This window comes from Oryx dammah, unplaced genomic scaffold, assembly GCF_014754425.2.
Source record: "Oryx dammah isolate SB20612 unplaced genomic scaffold, SCBI_Odam_1.1 HiC_scaffold_2, whole genome shotgun sequence".
NCBI lineage: Eukaryota > Metazoa > Chordata > Mammalia > Artiodactyla > Bovidae > Oryx > Oryx dammah.
The window spans coordinates 43,829,594-43,849,156 of NW_024070186.1; the positions used below are offsets into that span (position 1 = coordinate 43,829,594).

Below are 19,563 nucleotides of genomic sequence, written 5' to 3' on the forward strand. Positions count from 1 at the left end.
TTTCCTTTGGGAATGCACTGCTCATTCTAACTAGAGATATTCCTGAATCTGACAAAGTCAAAACATCCAAAACCATAATTAATAATACATCACTGAAATCTCATGCCTATAAATGTACTAATTCTGTTAAATCAAAATCTCAGTATCAAACTGTGTATGTCATAGATTATTCATTGCCAGGTTAAATTATTTTTATTGGCTTTCACAAATCTTTTTATTTTACTCAGGAAACCCAAACAAGCTATTGATAAAAGCAACCTTTAAATGTTTCCCTAATGCTGATGAAACTAAAGTGATTCATGGATTACCCTCTCTTATCCAAATTTTTGTGCAGTCATTCCCTGAAGACTCATTTGCAAAGGTTCTCAAAGGAGTATTTTTTGTATGGATTACTATTTTAAAATGTGCTTTCAAAAATAAAAGAAAATAAAATATACGATAAGCAGTCCTTAAAGCCTGCCTCAGTTTGAAAGATAAATTTAACAACATACCTGTGTCTGGTTAACTGTAGGCATCAGAGAATGTAAAGGTATAATAATAAACTTGTCTGAAAATTAAGAAGAAAATTAAACTTTAAGATAAACAGCTGCAGAAAATTCCATAAAAAAATACATGGAACAATGAGTTCAGATGCTAAGTCACATGAATCAGACCAAGTATATACATTTTATATACTTGTTAATATTTTTTCTGCGAATTCTAAATTCTTATACAATGCTGAAAAATTGGTAGCAACCTTTTGTATTTTTTTAATATAATTTGAAAACAAAACATTAACTCCATTCCCATCACTAACTAAAGATCAAAAGATTTTATTTAATATGGGTGAATATGTTTGTAGACTGGGTAATCCTACTTTAATCAAAGAAAATTTTAAAATTTAAAGCACATTACTTATTAAATTTCCATGTCCACTTAAAAATAATGAAATAGCATTAGTAAAATGTAATACATTCCAAAAGTCGCCCACATTAAAAAAATAATTTTGTTAGGAATATAGGAAGTTTTAGGTTACAAAATCAAGTTGCTCAAGCCCATTCATGATTATCAGTCAACAGACAGTTTGATGTAGTACTATCATGGGAAGGAGAGAGAGTGTTATAGAAGCAAGGGTCAATTTCAGCCAGATATAGCTACCAAAGTGCAACCTAACTTAAATCTCTGGCAAGAATGTCCAGAAGACCCTAGGTAGCTGTATTTTCCAAGAAAAAGAAGTGCTGTTATTTAGGAGATACAATGCTTCCCACAGCCTCTATGACCCTCCTAAACTGTAAAAAGCTGTCAAATAGTGCTTGACGAAGAATATCTTCAATAACTTATCTCTGTGACACAGTATGAAATACATCCACTCTACTTAACTTGAATTGAATCAAGGCTTCAGATATAACTTCCAGTTGGCAGGAAAACAAGATTAAGAGATCATCAAATGAAATGATACTATAAAAATTTAGACATCTCCAGAAAGTAGAACCTAGTCTTTTCCACCACTGGGAAAGAAAAGGGAAGATGGAAGTGCCGTTCTAAAACTAAACGATTTATCAGTCTGACTTTTCCTACAGTCTGAGCAAGCTAGTTGTAAAAGATACTTTGGGGGAAAAAATGGGAAAATCTGATTATGGATTGGATTATCAGATGATGAGAAAGATTTCAGTTCAGTTGTGTCCAACTCTTTGCCACCCATTGAATCGCAGCATGCCAAGCCTCCCTGTCTATCACCAACTCCTGGAGTTCACCCAGACTCACATCCATTGAGTCAGTGATGCTATCCAGCCATCTCATCCTCTGTCGTCTCCTTCTCCTCCTGCCCCCATTCCCTCCCAGCATCAGAGTCTTTTCCAATGAGTCAACTCTTTGCATGAGGTGGCCAAAGTACTGGAGTTTCAGCTTTAGCATCATTCCTTCCAAAGAACACCCAGGACTGATCTCCTTGCAGTCCAAGGGACTCTCAAGAGTCTTCTCCAACACCACAGTTCAAAAGCATCAATTCTTCGGTGCTCGGCTTTCTTCACAGTCCAACTCTCACATCCATACATGACCATAGGAAAAACCATAGCCTTGACCAGATGGACCTTTGTTGGCAAAGTAATGTCTCTGCTTTTCAACATGCTATCTAGGTTGGTTGTAACTTTTATTCGAAGGAGTAAGCACCTTTTAATTTCATGGCTGCAATCACCACCTGCAGTGATTTTGGAGGCCCAAAAAAATAAAGTCTGACACTGTTTCCACTGTTTCCCCATTTATTTCCCATGAAGTGATGGGACCGGACGCCATGATCTTCGTTTTCTCAGTGTTGAGCTTTAAGTCAACTTTTTCACTCTCCTCTTTCACTTTCATCAAAAGGCTTTTTAGTTCCTCTTCACTTTCTGCCATAAGGGTGGTGTCATCTGCATATCTGAGGTTATTGATATTTCTCCCGGCAATCTTGATTCCAGCTTGTGTTTCTTCCAGTCCAGCGTTTCTCATGATGTACTCTGCATAGAAGTTCAATAAGTAGGGTGACAATATACAGCCTTGACGTACTCCGCTTCCTATTTGGAACCAGTCTGTTGTTCCATGTCCAGTTCTAACTGTTGCTTCCTGATCTGCATATAGGTTTCTCAAGAGGCAGGTCAGGTGGTCTGGTATTCCCATCTCTTTCAGAATTTTCCAGTTTATTGTGATCCACACAGTCAAAAGCTTTGGCATAGTCAATAAAGCAGAAATAGATGTTTTTCTGGAACTATCTTTGAAATTTTTGAAAGATTTTCTTTAAGAGAAATTAAGCTGATGGTTATACTTTGGCCACCTGATGCAAAGAAAAGACTCACTGGAAAAGACACTGATGCTGGGAAAGATTGAAGGCAGGAGAAGGGGACGACAGAGGATGAGATGGTCGGATGGCATCACCGACTCGATGGATATGAGTTTGAGCAAGCTCCAGGTGTTTGGACAGGGAAGCCTGGCATGCTGCAGTCCATGGGGTTCCAAAGAGTAAGACACGACTCAGCGACTGAACTGAAGCTGGTGGTAGAACTATAAATTAATACTTCCATCCCTGAGTATAATTAAATCAGAAAGCTAATGAATTATAATAATCTTTAACATCACACCCTTTCCCTGCTGCTGCTGCTAAGTCGCTTTAGTCGTGTCAGACTCTATGTGACCCCATAGACGGCAGCCCACCAAGCTCCCCCATCCCTGGGATTCTCTAGGCAAGAATACTGGAGTGGGTTGCCATTTCCTTCTCCAATGCATGAAGCGAAAAGTCGAAGTGAAGTCGCTCAGTTGTGTCTGACTCTTCGCAACCCCATGGACTGCAGCCTACCAGGCTCCTGCGTCCATGGGATTTTTCAGGCAAGCGTACTGGAGTGAGGTGCCATTGCCTTCTCAACACCCTTTCCCTACTTCCTCCAAAATGATCTCCATATTTTTTCTTGGAAAATACATACACACATTTTTAAAACTAAAAGTAGGTCATATAATAGAGTTTATGATGGGGGAAGGAAAGGCCAAAATTGGAAGGTTCAGCCAGAGAAGTATTTCTGTTTTAAAAAAATATAGATGGTTGTATTGTTTAATCATCACCTATACTTTTTCTATACAGAAGTTACCAATGATGAGGAAAACAGAAAGTAGTATTTCATTATAGAGAAGTCATAGTAATCAGACAAAAATGTTTTTGCAGTGAGAGAATAGAAAATTAATTATAGTGAACAATTTGAGGTCATTACCATGATGGGATTTAAAAAGTATTTTAGCCAATAAATTAGATCAAAATATTTTTCAGTATTTTTAAAAAATAAAATATATCAAAGCACTTCAACAGAGTAAGGCTAGGAAGTATATTCAGAACTATTTAAAATACTAAATGGATTTGCTTTGATTTTACTAAAGTTAACAGTGACTCTGGAAAAAGCTATAACTTAATTTCACAGGAGAAAAATGTTCCAATGCATTTCTCTAAAACATAAGAGGTCGTATCTTTCAAAACATCCTATTCAACAATCAGATCATCTGAGATTTTTTTTTTTTTAAACTTCAGATGTTCAGGTCACATTCTAACATTTGGCAGGTCACATTCTAATATCTGGCATGAGGGTGCAATCTGGGTCTGCATTTTTAAAGAAGTGCCATGAGTAACTCTGTTGTACAGTTAGAGCTGAGAAATACTGGCCTAAGAAGATAAATTCAAACTTCTTTTCTGCCCAACTAAATGCAGAAGAAACAAAAACCTCAAATGCCAAAGACTCGATTTTATTGGGCAAATTTAGGCAGAGAGGGGAAACAGCCTCACCATAAAACTAAATAAGGAACTTCACTACGTATCTACCATCTTCATCTCTGACCCAGAACTTTAGTGGGGGGTTGGGGGGAATCCAACTTTTGAAAAAACTCAACTTGGACTATAATAAGCGCAAATGAAAGAAAATAACCAGGCTACACATAACTCAAGTACCATTCTTAGAACGGCAATAAAAATACATTCTAAAGTACCTGATTTAAACATCACTTGTGACATCAAGAGATCGTGTAAAGTGCTGATGTTGTCCCAGCCTGGTAGAAAGACCAATATTGCACCATCCTATGCAGAGGGGAAATAAATGTTATAAAGGATCACATAACAAAATAAGAGTATAATTTGTGCACAATTAAGTCTTCATTAAAATTATATTAGCTCAAGATAACTTTTAGTTACTAATTATAACTAAAGAAAGAGTTTGCTTTTTAAAAATAGGATTTATAATCTAGACATTTCGTTTGTTGAGTCTTTTCTTCAAACAGGTCAAACTGCTAAATCATTTTGTATTTTGAAATTCTTGCTCCTGGTATCAAAAGCTGTTTCTTCCAAAGATTATTTTTTTAAAAGCATTTAAGAGAAAATTTTTTCAAGTCCTTGATATGAAATTGAAATGTTTCACTTTTGAAAATTAAAGAAAAACAAAACTAACCTCTTCTTCCAAAACAATGTATCGAATAAGGGCAGCAATCAAATTCAGATCAACTTTTTCATCATCCATCACTTCTATAACATCTACAGTGCTTGCAGAATACCTATCAAGTCAAATATAAAGTCTTGAAATACTTGACAGTTTCCTGACATTTAACTTATAAAATTTTAAAATTAACAATCTGCAAATGGGAAAACATAATAAATAAAAAGAAATACTGGGGTTATGATAGTGTTTACAAGTCAAATCAGTAGAGTATCCAGCTAGAATTATGAGACTCGAAATGTTATTCTCAGGGCTTCTCTGGTAGCTCAGCAGTAAAGAATCCGCCTGCCAATGTAGATGACATTCCAGTATTCTTGCCTGGGAAACCCCACAGACAGAGAGGCCTAGCAGGCCACATTTAGTGACTAAATAAGGAAAGAGCTGGATACCACTGAGTGACTAAACAACAATGCTACCCTTAAATACGTACAAAGTCAAGATGAACCTGCATCTTGTTTTAGTCATTCAGCCACTATGTTCTCACTTTCAAACAAAAACAGACTTACCTTTGTCTCAATTCCCTTAGATAACCTGGCCAGCGTTCTTTATAGATTGCTTCTTTTTCTTCTTTTTCTTGTCTATTCACATGCCCTTGCATGAAACCTTTCTTAAACTGGGATCTGTGTTCTTTTTGTTCTGGAACATATCTAAAATAAAAACACTCTTAAATAGCTTCACTTTATTTAAAATTGGTCCACTAATATCTCTGACTTTTTAGGATTTTAGAAAGAAATTTTAATGAACACCTTCACTATACTTTCTAGTAAATGCTAGTTAAATTTATTTACAAATATGAACACATAACATTTTAGATTAAAATCATTCTTTATGAAAGTGTAAAAGCTCTAGATAATCTTCAGGAATAAAAATTTAAACGGTAGAGTAACTACCATCTTTAAGTTTTAATTTTATATCAAAAGTTAACATTAATATGGGTTCAAAACAATAGTTAACAATTGCCTAGAAGACTCAGATTTTGAATATAGGTGGCTTCTAAACGTGAGCACAAATAATTCCCTGGGGAGTTTGTAAAACAGATTCCTCAATCCTATACCTTGTGATTTGAATACAGTAGGTCTGACTGGGGTCTGCTCATCGAGCAATTTTATTTAGTGCCCCAGGAGATTCAGTGTAGTTATAATGGTCTGTAGATCCATAGACTCATGCTTGAGAACTACTTAGTTCTACTAGGTCTTATAGACACAGACAATGGCAGAGCCAGAATCAGCATTCAGATGTCTTACAAGGCAGTCCAGTGCTTTGCTTTGACTTCTCCATGCTGCAGTGCACGTCACCTACCATAAGTGAGTTGAGAGGCATGGGAGTGGAGAGAGACAAAGAAAAATAAACCTATACTTTAACCCCAAAGCCCCTCGGAGTTCACCTAGATGAGAGCATCTAGACAGAATGGGGGGTGTGAAGCATGGGCTTTGTGAGTCAGACAGAATGGGACATATGTCCGTGCTCTGCCATGTGACCTTGGACAAGGTATAAGCCTCTGGCTTTTAGTTTTCTTGAGAGATTAATACTCTTAACAGTACTGACATGAGAATGAAAAAGAAGCGATAAAGCATGGTGCCTGACATATAGCAGACACCCCAAAGAGTTCATCAATCCCCTTCCCTATTCAGTACCTGTGACCCAGGACTCCCCTAAGTCTTCGATACATATAGAGGCACCACCGTGAGGTAGGGCAACCTGAGACAGAAATTAATCTAGTCAGCAGGATGGACCCACAGCTGGCTCCCTTCCCAGCAATTATAGGATCAGAGGTAACCTTTAGCCCCCCTCCCCAAGTACCCAATCACAACCCTCCATAATATCTCACCTATTTTCTTTCCTACTTCCCTGCAGAGCAGCTCTTCCTCTGGAAAAGGAATAGCTGAGGCCACTGCTGAAAACGTCTATCCAATGACCACCCTACTTCACCTCCCCTCTTGCGCTGGCTACAGAACAAGTGCACAAATACTATCTGTTGCTTCAAGAGACTTCCCTTAACTACAATTCCATGTATATTCACTGCCTTCTGGAGACCTTAAGAAAGCAATTCATCTTTATATAATGTTAGATTACTGATCCCTGAATCTTTGTTTCTACTGTCAGGCTGTTGCCTGTTATTACCTTAGAGAACAACTGGTAAATGTGCTATGGTAAGAAACGGGGCCACATGGTTGAAAGTGGAACTGAGGAGGGAGAGCATAAAAATTTATGAGCATTGATGATATAACCAGAGCATGAAAGACCAACATACACTCTTTCACTTTAACATGTTCCTCCCTGAAACACACTTCCCTCCTTGCCCTGCAGACCTCACTGCTTTCCTTAGTTGTCCACAATATCCCTGCCTTACACACTCTTCGCTTACCCAGAACAGTAACCAAAGTACTGTAAGTCATTCTGTATCCCATCCCACTTTCCCCCATGAGAACCCTGAGAGCTTTCTCCTTGAACATACCTTCTCGTTTTTATTTCTTCTACTTAAGGTCCTTATTATCTCTCCTGTGTTATGTATAAGAGTTTCTCTGTGGGCACTGTGGTCTTCACTCTCAGAAACTATGGTCATGTGAGTATGACCAGAGTATACTCCTTAAGAGTAATAGCCTGTATGTATCCCTATCTAGATTCAAGCTCCAAAGTTGTGTAATGAGTCGTTCCCTTGTTTTTTCTCAGATCTTAGTGCACAGTGCAAGCCATGTAGTTTCAAAAATATGTTATATAAATGTCCATTCAAAATTCAGCTGACTTTTCTCCATGTAAAATATGCAGTAGGTAGGATCTTTGTTCTCACCTTCCCACCATCACTTTCTGGTTTTCTCCTTTAACAAGTAAAGCTGTGGAGTCTTGAAAAATCTCAGCACAAATGTTTCTACATCTATCCATTTAGTTTTCAGATGTTTACTATAGGCCAGGCACTGTGCTATGTACTAGTTACAAAGATGCATAGGACAAAATCTTCCACTTTGAAAATTTGAAATCTAGTGCAAGAGACATATATAACAAGATACATCACATGGCAATAAGGTATGCGGTACAAGAGATATGATAAAAGTGTCCTGGCAGTCTTGCTGAGAAGGTAACTCACTGTGAGAGGTATCAGAGAAGGCTGAATGGGCAGGGACTTGTTCTTACATAATAGTTTACAGATGAAAAGTGGAGAATGTGGCAAATGTAACTCTGAAAGGAGGAACAGAATGTAACAAAGCATAAAGTCATGAAAGAAAGGGCATAAGCTGGCACAGAAGAGACAGTGGATAAGAGAACTGGCATAATGTATGCCACTAGACAGACAGGGCCAGAATGTAAAGAGCCTTGGGGAGACAGGCTAAAAAGCTGGAACCTGATCCTATGGGTCTGTGCCTTCAGCCCTCTCTCATCAAGTGATACTAAGGTAATTTTGATGGATCCTCGAGAAGCCTGCTAGTAGCTAAAGGCCAGCGTGAACAGGATCATAACTTGGGCATACTAGCTGAGGTGCTCCGCTTTAGGCCATGACAAAGCAACAAAAGTTCTTCAACTAGTTTTCAAAGAGAAATCTCAAGGGCCATACCCTAGGCAAGAAAGCTCACATAACCAGAGTTTTGGGGAAAACAGATGGCAGCATCTGTGAGAGGGAAGACCTCAGTGCCCACAGAGAAACTCTTATACTAACATAGGAGAGATGACAAGGACCTTAAGTAGAAGTGAAAACGAAAAGGTATGTTCAAGGAGAAAGCTCTCACGGTTTTCATGGGGGAAAGTGGGACGGGATACAGAATGACTTACAGTACTTTGGTTACTAAGCATGCAAAGCAGTTAATGTATCCTGGAACTTAACTGCTGGAAACACCAGCTACTTTGATTTAGAGTTTAAACAACCGGGTGGAAGACAACAGGAGCAACCATTATAAAGCATACTAAGCAACATAGATTATTTTAATTTTTTTGGTGGAAACACAGTGGGAATCAAATATAAGATGACAGTTTTTGTTTGAAAAATGTGAGGTTCAAGAAATCTGTGATACTGGAATGCTGCTGAGTATAGATTTAGATAAGCTTAGAATTCAGGAAGAATTCAGTTTTGAAACCATAGTTTTGAAAGCTGCAGGAAAATAGTTTTGAAAATTTACAACTATGGTCATGGAATAGGATTGCACAGTGAAATCATAAAACGCTGAGAAACATCTAAGGTGAGAACTCTAGGGGAATATCATATTTAAAGGGTGGGAAATGGAACCAGCAAAGGAGAATGAATATCAGGGAGGAGAATCAGAACAGAAGTTCAACACTAAAGACAGAGATTAACAAACTTTTCTGCCCAGGAGTCTTTAGACAATACTGATATGTGGCTAAAGCCCAAGCTCTGTAATATAATATGGTATGAGCATCAATGTGGATTTTCAAAGACACCAAGTAATCTTTTACTTCCTAATATTTACTTACCTTATTTTTTCAATTATATCTTCCAAAAGATACTCCACAACCGGAAAAGTAAAGCCAGGTATATGTATCATTGGACAGTTACCTATTATGGTAGATAAAACATAAATTTGTATTCAAATGTAAAAAGAAAAAAAATTAACTGTAAATAGGACAATGACTACATTAGTTTTAACCTCAGAAAAGGGTCCTTAAACTTTTGCAGCTATACCTTATTTTTCCATATCTCATTTAATAAAAACAGCAGTTTAGTCTTCACTCAGTAGCAATTTACTGTTACCAAACTGTATACACACCTCACAGCTCTACAAAGTAACCCAGAATACAAAAAAATAGCGTATTTTAAGTTGGATTCAAGACGTATTAAGTCTATTTCTCTTCATCATTAGCCAAGATGGTGCCATGAGAACCTAAGTTTTAGTGAAACCTGCCTTTAGTGAAATGACCTCTGTGGCATCCAGAATTAGTGAAAGAAAGGAGTAGTTATAGCAAGAATTAACCAAGTATTAAACTACTGCTTACTATTTTAGAATCACTAGTTAAAAAAGAAGTCTCTCAGTACTGGTATTTAAATGTTATTTAGGTTCTGTACCAAACAAAATAAACCATATTCTCTGTAAACAAAGGCCAAAGTTACAGCACAGATGGAAGTAACTGAAGTGGCACCACAACTCTGAGTACACTTATGTCTCTGCCCTGTGTAAGTTTACTCAATGTTAGTTGTGGATTTCTCATCAAAAGGACTGAGACAGAGACAAAAACAAAGTAAGGCTCTGAGGGCCAACTGGGCTAATTACAAACACATTAAATACAGTCCTATTCCATTTTAACGTCCTACCATTTCTCCTCCTTCCCCAAACAATTTAAGCAGTAGAGACAGTGAGGCATAATTTTAAAAGAATGTACTCTGCAGCTACTCAAATTTAGGTTCTGTTTTATTTCTTGGCTACTCCATGCAGCTTGTGGGATCTTAGTTCCCTGACCAGGGATCGAACCCAGGCCCCAGCAGTGAAAGCACTAAACTCCCAGGGAATTCCCTCAACTTTAGTTTCAAATCATCCTGACCCTCTGTTAATTATGCAACCTTGGATAAGCTACTTAACTATTCTGAGGTTGTTTTCCATCTGTAACAATGAGAATAATAGCACCTACTTCACAAGGTATCAATGAGCATTGATGAAGATAGGCCAAATACGCTACCCAGCAAGTTGAAGGTATTCCACAGTTATCATTGATATCACAGTTATCACTAGTTATCACTGTTATTAGCAAATTGCCACTTTAGCCTGAGATACATCACTTCATGGGAAATAGATGTGCAAACAGTGGAAACAGTGTCAGACTTTATTTTTTTGGGCTCCAAAACCACTGCAGAAGGTGACTGCAGCCATGAAATTAAAAGACATTTACTCCTTGGAAGGAAAGTTATGACCAACCTAGATAGTATATTCAAAAGCAGAGACATTACTTTGCCAACAAAGGTCCGTCTAGTCAAGGCTATGGTTTTTCCAGTGGTCATGTATGGATGTGAGAGTTGGACTGTGAAGAAAGCTGAGCATCGAAGAATTGATGCATTTAAACTGTGGTGTTGGAGAAGACTCTTGAGAGTCCCTTGGACTGCAAGGAGATCCAACCAGTCCATTCTAAAAGAGATCAGCCCTGGGTTTTCTTTGGAAGGAATGATGCTAAAGCTGAAACTCCAGTACTTTGGCCACCTCCTGTGAAGAGTTGACTCATTGGAAAAGACTCTGATGCCAGGAGGGATCGGGGGCAGGAGGAGAAGGGGATGACAGAGGATGAGATGGCTGGATGGCATCACTGACTCGATGGATGTGAGTCTGAGTGAACTCCAGGAGTTGGTGATGGACAGGGAGGCCTGGCATGCTGCAATTCATGGGGTCGCCAAGAGTCGGACATGACTCAGCAACTGAACCAAACTACATAAAAGCTACAGAAGACTATCAACAAAAGTTAATAAATTTTTCTAATCTGTGGTTTGACTTCATTAATGTCACCTTAATTATCTGGTGGTAGCACCAAAAGCCTACATCTCTTTACTACAAGACCAGAGATGATGCCACCATTTAAAAAACTACTAGAGAGGGCTTCCCTGGTAGCTCAGTGGCAAAGAATCTTTCTGCCAACGCAGAAGTCATGGGTTCAATGCTGGTAAGGGAGGACCCCACATGCTTCTGGCGGAGAAGGCAAAGGCAACCCGCTCAGTACTCTTGCCTGGAAAATCCCATGGACGGAGGAGCCTGGTGGGCTACTGTCTATGGGGTCGCACAGTCGGACACAACTGAAGCGACTTAGCAGCAGCAGCACATGCTTCTGGAGCAGTTCATGTGCCACAGCTTCTGAGCTCATATACTGTAACTATTTAAGCCTGAGGACCTAGAGCCTGTGCTCTGCAACGTGAAGCCACTGCAATAAGAAGCCCACACACAACAACTAGACTAGCCCCTACTCCCTACAACTAGAGAAAAGCCCGTGCAGCAACAGACACAACATAGTTCAACATAAATAAGTATTTTAAAAACTACTAGAGAGTAGATTGGAGAAGGGAACGGCAACCCACTCTAGTACTCTTGCCTGGAGAATCCCAGGGACAGAGGAGCCTGGTGGGCTGCCATCTACAGGGTCACACAGAGTCAGACACGAAATGACTTAGTAGCAGCAGCAGAGAGCAGATAAATATTCAAATATAATGTATCGCTAAACTTTGACTACTTGCATCACTAAACATCTAAAAACATTTTTTTTAAAAACTGCTTCTAAATTCAGTGGTTTTGTGATAACTCTGTAAAGTAACAATCATAAATTCTACTCACCAAAATATTCGGAAAATTTCTCAGCATTCAATGTTGCACTCATCAATACTACTTTCAGGTCAGGTCGATAACTGAGAAGATCTTTAACAACAGTCATTAAAACATCTGACTGTAGATTTCTCTCATGGATTTCATCAAGCACAATATGACTAACACTGGACAGATGGCTACAATAGAAGCATAAAGTTTGCTACTCGGCACAAAATCAAAAACAGAACCATTTTACTTTTACATAATAATAAAATCCAATGTAATAATGACATCTTTTGATGATGTTTAACTAGATGTCCTGCGTTGAAACATACTCACGGGTCTGACTGAAGCCACTGAAGGATGATTCCTGTTGTACAATATAAGATAGAACCTTGTTTCCTTGGCAATCGACTGTGAATAAAAAACATGAATTAATTCTTGGTTCTTTACTGATGAACTATTAAATACCACAAAACGTTCAAATCTTCAATTTAAAAAATGCTTTCAGTTTTAATGAAAAGCTTCATCCTTAATTTTTCAGTTATCAGAACTACTACAGCACAGTAATGAGAAATACTAGCTTCAAGTTCATTATACGTATTTTTATTATAAACACAACGTTAATGATTTCTTTACAAGACCTACCATTCAGAAAAAGACCAAATATTTAGGAAACTCAACTTCAGTTTAGTGACTGGAAAATCACTTCATTTAAAAAGATAAACAGAATCTTGAGCTGCAGAGGACTACAAAAACACAGTGGAGGGGGTGGGGGTTAAGATACAAATTAACTTAAGGTAGTCAGAGGCTACGTGGTGGTACCAAAACGTACAGGAGGCCGCTCCTTTAGGCAAGTGACGGTCTACTAACATATCCAGGAAAAATGCTATCCTTCTGAACATTTCCTAGTGTAAAAGACATCTTAAAGTGAAAAAAGTGAAGTGAAAGTGTTAGTTCCTCAGTCGTGTCCAGCTCTTTGAGATCCCCATGGACTGTAGCCTGCCAGGCTCATCTATCCATGGAATTTTCCAGGCAAGAACATTGGAGTGGGTAGCCATTCCTTTTTCCAGGAGATCTTCCCAACCCAGGGATCGAAAGACATCTTAAAATGGCAATTCAAATCTGAATTTGGATAAAAAAAAAATGATTTTGTGGGTTGCAAGCCTATGTCGCAGTTACTGCAAATGTTAATTCAAAAAACAATAACAAGCATAAAACTTGGGGGAAAACCTTTTTTTTTTTTTTAAATCTCTGATAACTTCAAAGTTTCACTAAAATCTACCTGTAAACAAGAAGTGAACATCCTTGGAAATTCTCTGGTGGTCCACTGATTAGGACTCAGCCCTTTCACTGCTGAGGGCCTGGGTTCAATCCCTGGTCAGTGAACTAAGATCTCACAAGCTGCCTGGCATGGCCAAAAACAAAACAAGTGAACACTCTTTACCTCTGGAGCCGAATTTGGTATCCAGTACTATTACCATTGCCACAAGATTCCGCCCTTTCTGCAGCCACTCTCTCTGCAACCTTTAATTAAATAAAATACAGTTACAAAGAAAACATTTCCTTTAAATATCCTAAATGTGAAAATCTGGGGTTGTTGAAACACTACTCGCTAGATAACAAGAGAAACATATCAAAATCTGAGGTATCTAAAACTGCTCCCTTTAAGAGCTGAAGACTACCTGCTTATTCTTACTTTTCATTTCCTCCGAAATTCTCCCTCCTAACTATTTCCAAAGCAACTTTCTGGAAGTCCGCTCCATCTTTGTCTTAAAAATAGTTGGAAATTTTAATCTAAACTCGTACAGGTTGAACATAATTTGAGAGTAACTATATACTTGATACATTTTCTTATCTGATTCTTTTTTGTAGATTAGCAGGCTTAATTCTTAACTCTTGGTTAAGTTCTTAGAATTATGGCTGCTAAAGATAAGCTCTAAACAGATGAAATCCTATAAACTAATACTGATTTGTGCAACTGAAAGTAACCAACAGTCATTTAGTGACAAAGCAGTGATTTATGAGGTTAGAAATAGAAAATGACAATTAGCTTTTAAGAAATACTTCAGAAGTAAAATTTCCCAATCATCATATACTATATACATTAACTTAAGACCATTACTTCACTTTTTACTGTTGATTAAACTGCCCATTTAAATACCAACAGATCTTGGGGGGAAAATAAGCAACGAAAACCTAATTAACATTTCTCCTTACTGTCAATTTATAGTAGCATGCTGCCGTCCATGGGGTCAGAGTTGGACACCACTGAAAGAATGAACTGAACTGACAGTCATATTTTAGTGAAACGATAAAATTAGATTTTTAACCAAAGTCTAGCTATATAATAGTGTTACAATGAAAGTGGCTTATTTTTCACCATTCTGTGAACTTATGCCATTTCTAGGAATATTATCCTCCCACAAACATGGCAGCTTTACTTTTTAAAAATAGTTATCTCTTAGGAACTGTAACTTAAACGTATACAAAGATGTATACAAACGTATACATTTTGTAGTTCCTACAAAATGTTGCTGTAACTGGTAATGCAGTTCCTGACCACAGATTCTGTATAAAATGACTTAATAAGTAATAACACTATCATAAAATCATAAGATCAAATACAACCGGAAAGCTTCATAATTTAAATTTACACAAAGAATTACATAACACTGAAATAAATGTACTGTACACCTGATGTAAGAAAACCCAAACATCTTTACAGGACATATAACTCATATATTTAACTAGGTCATCTAACTAAACACAATGTTATCTATATAAACATGTAGTTAATATCTGTTTCAAAATAAACTCCAAACACCTTATTTTCCTATGACTAATTCCCTAATACTGCTGCTGCTGCTGCTAAGTCACTTCAGTTGTGTTTGACTCTGTGTGACCCCATAGACGGCAGCCCACCAGGCTCCCCCGTCCCTGGGATTCTCCAGGCAAGAACACTGGAGTGGGTTGCCATTTTCTTCTCCAATGCATGAAAGTGAAAAGTGAAAGGGAAGTTGCTTAGTCGTGTCCAACTCTTCGAGACCCCATGGACCGCAGCCTACCAGGCTCCTCTGTCCATGGGATTTTCCAGACAAGAGTATTAGAGTGGGGTGCCATCACCTCCTCCGTCCCTAATACTGAACTGCACTAAAAAAAAAAAATCAGAAATATTGCTATCATTCAGTACCTATACACTGAAAAAAGAGCTGAAAACAGTATTAAATGAATCAAGGAGTAAAATGTAAAGTATCTAATGATGGAGATTATTTGAAGCTCATACTCAATTCTATAACCATTATTAGCTTTTCATCTAGTTTTATAGAAAACTGCCTGGATTTGCAATTTATCTTGAACTCCTAAACATCTGTTATCAATGAGACAGAGGTCATTCAATTTCTTGGTCTTTACTACCAAATACTTGCTAACCAAATTTTGCTTTCATAGCAACATATCCTAAACCTAATTAAGAATCACCCCAACAATCAAAATCAGTAATTTCTAGCAAGACTACATAGAAGAATGGGAAAACAAAAAAGTTGGGAATTTTAACAAGTGAGAGCTTACTTACTGAAATGGCACTAATTCTTCTTGGCTGAGTACAAACTATCCTGCAAGCAGACCCTTTTCCTCTTTCAATGTAGTTGTCCAAAATGAACTGAGTAACTTGAGTGGTTTTTCCACAACCGGTTTCACCACTTATCACTGTTACCTGATGGTTTTCAATCATATTTACCAATTCCTATTTCAAAAGGAGAAAGAAGTGAAGCACATCCATCACATGATGGCTAGGTCTGAAAAGTTACCTGAATCTTACTGAACTGAAGGTTAACTGTTTTTAGTAAGCATATTAATACTTGAAAATCCTGTTATATGCAATACTGGCAGTTTGGGTATCTGGATCTACCAGTTTTCAAGAGATGAGGCACCAAATTTTAAGAACAGAGCCATGGCTCTGTTAAAGAAAAGCACACAAGGAAAAGGAGACAACTTATAAATTCATGTAAGAATTAACATTAATTAAAAAGAATGTTGACATGTGGGTCTATTGAATATAAGGCAAATCCCCTGAAAAAAAACTACTCAGAACATCAAGGATTTAAGTTATAAATCATAAACACGGCTTTGTTTACAGGACAAGTTTTGTACACTGTTTGAGAACAATGAAGGGTATAATTTAAGACTATTCCCTTTTAAATAATTAAAACAGACCCAAGTTTTAAATAACTACATCAAATGGCTAAAATTCAGGTACTATCTGCAAAACTGCCTACTCAGGAAAGATCTTCTTATAGATAAACATGAGTATTTTCAAATTAGCAGTACTAACAAAACCATCCCACCACTACTTCAAAAGGGTGTTAGGAGTTATTTTTAACCTACGAAACACTCTAACTTGAAAACTCACCGTTTAAAAATGTATCTAATACCTCCTATGTATCAGAACAAATTCCAACAAAGTAACAGCTAGAAGTACTTAGAAGCAGACCATGATTCATTCATTCAAAAGGTATTTACTAGGGGTCTACAGAATGTAAAGCACTGTTCTGAGTAAAGAGGTACATAGTGACCAAAACAAACTGTCCTTAAGAAAAGTCAAGTCAAAACAAAGGAAGATTGAGAGGTCAGGGAAGGATGGGAGACTATATTATTCTTTACAGGGTGACTGTATGAGGAAACAAACTTACAAGTGAAAATTCTATTTTCAAACTCTATCATGGACATAAATAAAGGAAAATTTTCAGTAAAATTGCTTCAGAAATGATTTTTTTTTTTTTTTTTGGTCTTTCAACAATTCAAAAGAATAAAACAAACTTCCAAGACTATCCTTTAGGGAAAGGTTCATTAATTTATATTTCTTCGTGATTCAGAGCTTAAAAGAAATGGATTTAAGCATTTTGCAAATCATATTAAATAGTGTATATAAATTTTACCTTTTGCATTCCATATGACGGCAGCTTTTCCCTGAAACGCTGAAATTATAAAAAAATTTTTTTTAATTGTTTACAAGAGAAATATAATCAAATTATAATCCTGGTAAATAAAAAATATCATAGATAAACATATTAAGAGTCCAAAAGTATTTTTTATTACCACATAGCTTATTTGAGGTGTCAAGACTTATCCTGGAAAATAGCACAATGACAAGCATCAAGCAAGCAAAAAAACATTTATCAAAAAAATTATAACTTAAAGGAAAAAAAATATGGCATATTACCAAGGATGAAAAAAGTTGAGCTCTTAAAAACACTTAAATTTTAAACCTGGTTCTGGTACTAGCTGTGCAAGCACAGGTAGGTCACTGAACCTAAGATTCTTTTTCCTCCTGTGAAACAGACAAGTGTAATCTGCACAGGGCTGCTGAGAGGTTTAAATGATGTGGTACATACGAAGCATTTACAACATGCCTGACCAAAAGGAAGACCAACCATTTCTTCTAACTTTCTCTGCACTAAATCAATTACTCATCTTCAATAATATCTGAGTTCTGTCCTCCATACAAGGCAGAGATGGCAGCTAACTCTGTGTTCCTAAGGTTATACACAAGCAGCTCAGCTCTCAGGTAAAATATTCTCAATAACTTCATCTTGAAATCTTCTCTGACCCTAATACATATTTTCACTCAAAAGGCATCAAAGAGCTACAGCATTTGGTCCCTAGACAACCTCACCTGATCTGTTTTAATAAGGATATTCAACCTTCACTGAGTCAAAAGATCCTTTCCTTCCTACAGGAGACACAATGATCTGCCTTTCTCAAAAACAGCAGTACATATCTGCACATTAAAGACATGGCTCTCAGAATTCCCTCTTTAAAAGAAAAAGTGAACATTTTATTACACCTATCTCTAGAACATCCACAAAGCACTCAATTTCATGTTTTAGCAGGAGGGACCTTGCCCAGGAAAAGAAAATACTGAAAAAATTTCAAGAGAACTCAGTTGCCACAGTTCTGTCTTTAAAGTGTCAGTGTACGTAGTAAGCACACCATATGACTTTTGAGGGATTTAATTTTAACATCTGTAAAAGGAAAGAGTGGATTAGATGTTCCAGAAGAAAACAACTTTATAATTCTAACCACCCTGTCTCTTATGATATCTCACTAATAGTCTAGAAATATTAAAGAATGATTTTTTTTTCCATTTGCACTACCCATTTCTTAAATATTTCTTCTCTTCCCCATATAAACTGTGAGATAGGCTCCTTATGTGTAATTCCATTCTCGCTATTTTTCTATACTATGGGGGGGTGGGTTGGAGGGGTAGGGTAGGGGTGGGGGATTCTCAGAGGATGGCTGTTGAGAAATCTCAACTCATTTAGATATCAGGCAGCTACCTGTAACCATAAATACATTTTTATCAAGTGTCAGAAGAGATAACAAGTAAAAATCTTTTCCTTCCATTACCTGCATTTCAATATACCGAAGGTCAGTTTTTTTCTTTTGTAAATCTTCCAATAATTGTTGGTCTAGAGTTGCATCTGGTTCATTTTCTTGCAAGAGATATTCAGAATCACGATCAATGTATTTGTCCCTGATTCTAAACGGCCTCTTTTCTTGATTTATCATTTTTTTTTCTTGATGCTCAACATTCTTTACTGAATTTGGTTTGTTCTCAGCAGGAGCTTCAGTACCGTATCTATTTTGAAACAATAAAAAAATAATAAAGGTTAAATAAAGATCCACTCAAGCCCTGAAACAAAATAGAACAATATGGTGTTTAATGATTTCAAAATCGCCAAAATCAAGGGCTTATTCTTTTATCTTAGTAGAGCAATATGAAAATACTTAGATTCTTATAATAAATTCAATTTTTTCTACCCTACAAATAGATACTACCAGTAGGTTATTCTTTGTGGTAGTTAAAGCAATAAAAATCCACCCAGTAGTCATTCCTTCATAGCAATCACTTAGTATTTTTCTTTACCTAATTTTCTGAGCCTTGTTTTATTTCACAACTTCATTTTCTTCCTGCTACCCTTTGTGAGCTACAAATGGGATGCTATATTACCCAGTCCAAGAAAAACTACTACTAATTTGCCCTGATGATAGTTTCTATGAATTTCCTACAACAGCAATTTAACTTCTTACAGATCTCCTCCACAAGAGAATTTTAGAAATACAATAGTGGGTATTTAGAACAATAAATAATAACTTCATCAGCCTTCTATGTAAGTAGATTATTCCTACTATTAAACTCTTCTGTGGGAATGATACCACCTAGATTTTTAAATCTTTCACTAACCCTGCTCAATCTACATAAGAAGAAAAAATACTTTGAGGCTAAATTACACTTATAGAAGAGTCTAACAATATTTATTATCATTTTTTGCAAGCAAATGCTCTAAAACAAGTGTCACTCTGTTCATTTT

The 19,563-nt window shown here is 36.9% G+C and overlaps 1 protein-coding gene across 1 annotated transcript in view; it reads right to left on the reverse strand.

Annotated features, from left to right (window-relative positions):
• The window catches only part of DHX36 (DEAH-box helicase 36), a 47,788-nt gene that overhangs the window by 22,462 nt on the left and 5,763 nt on the right, over positions 1 to 19,563 (reverse strand). Inside the window, exons 3-13 of the mRNA XM_040247277.1 lie at positions 18,599 to 18,830; positions 17,128 to 17,166; positions 15,765 to 15,935; positions 13,638 to 13,717; positions 12,530 to 12,604; positions 12,221 to 12,387; positions 9,393 to 9,474; positions 5,480 to 5,620; positions 4,929 to 5,031; positions 4,474 to 4,561; positions 492 to 547 (exon numbers count right to left, since the gene is read on the reverse strand). Coding sequence (XP_040103211.1) covers positions 492 to 547; positions 4,474 to 4,561; positions 4,929 to 5,031; positions 5,480 to 5,620; positions 9,393 to 9,474; positions 12,221 to 12,387; positions 12,530 to 12,604; positions 13,638 to 13,717; positions 15,765 to 15,935; positions 17,128 to 17,166; positions 18,599 to 18,830 — 1,234 coding nt within the window. The remainder of the gene's footprint in view (positions 1 to 491; positions 548 to 4,473; positions 4,562 to 4,928; positions 5,032 to 5,479; positions 5,621 to 9,392; positions 9,475 to 12,220; positions 12,388 to 12,529; positions 12,605 to 13,637; positions 13,718 to 15,764; positions 15,936 to 17,127; positions 17,167 to 18,598; positions 18,831 to 19,563) is intronic.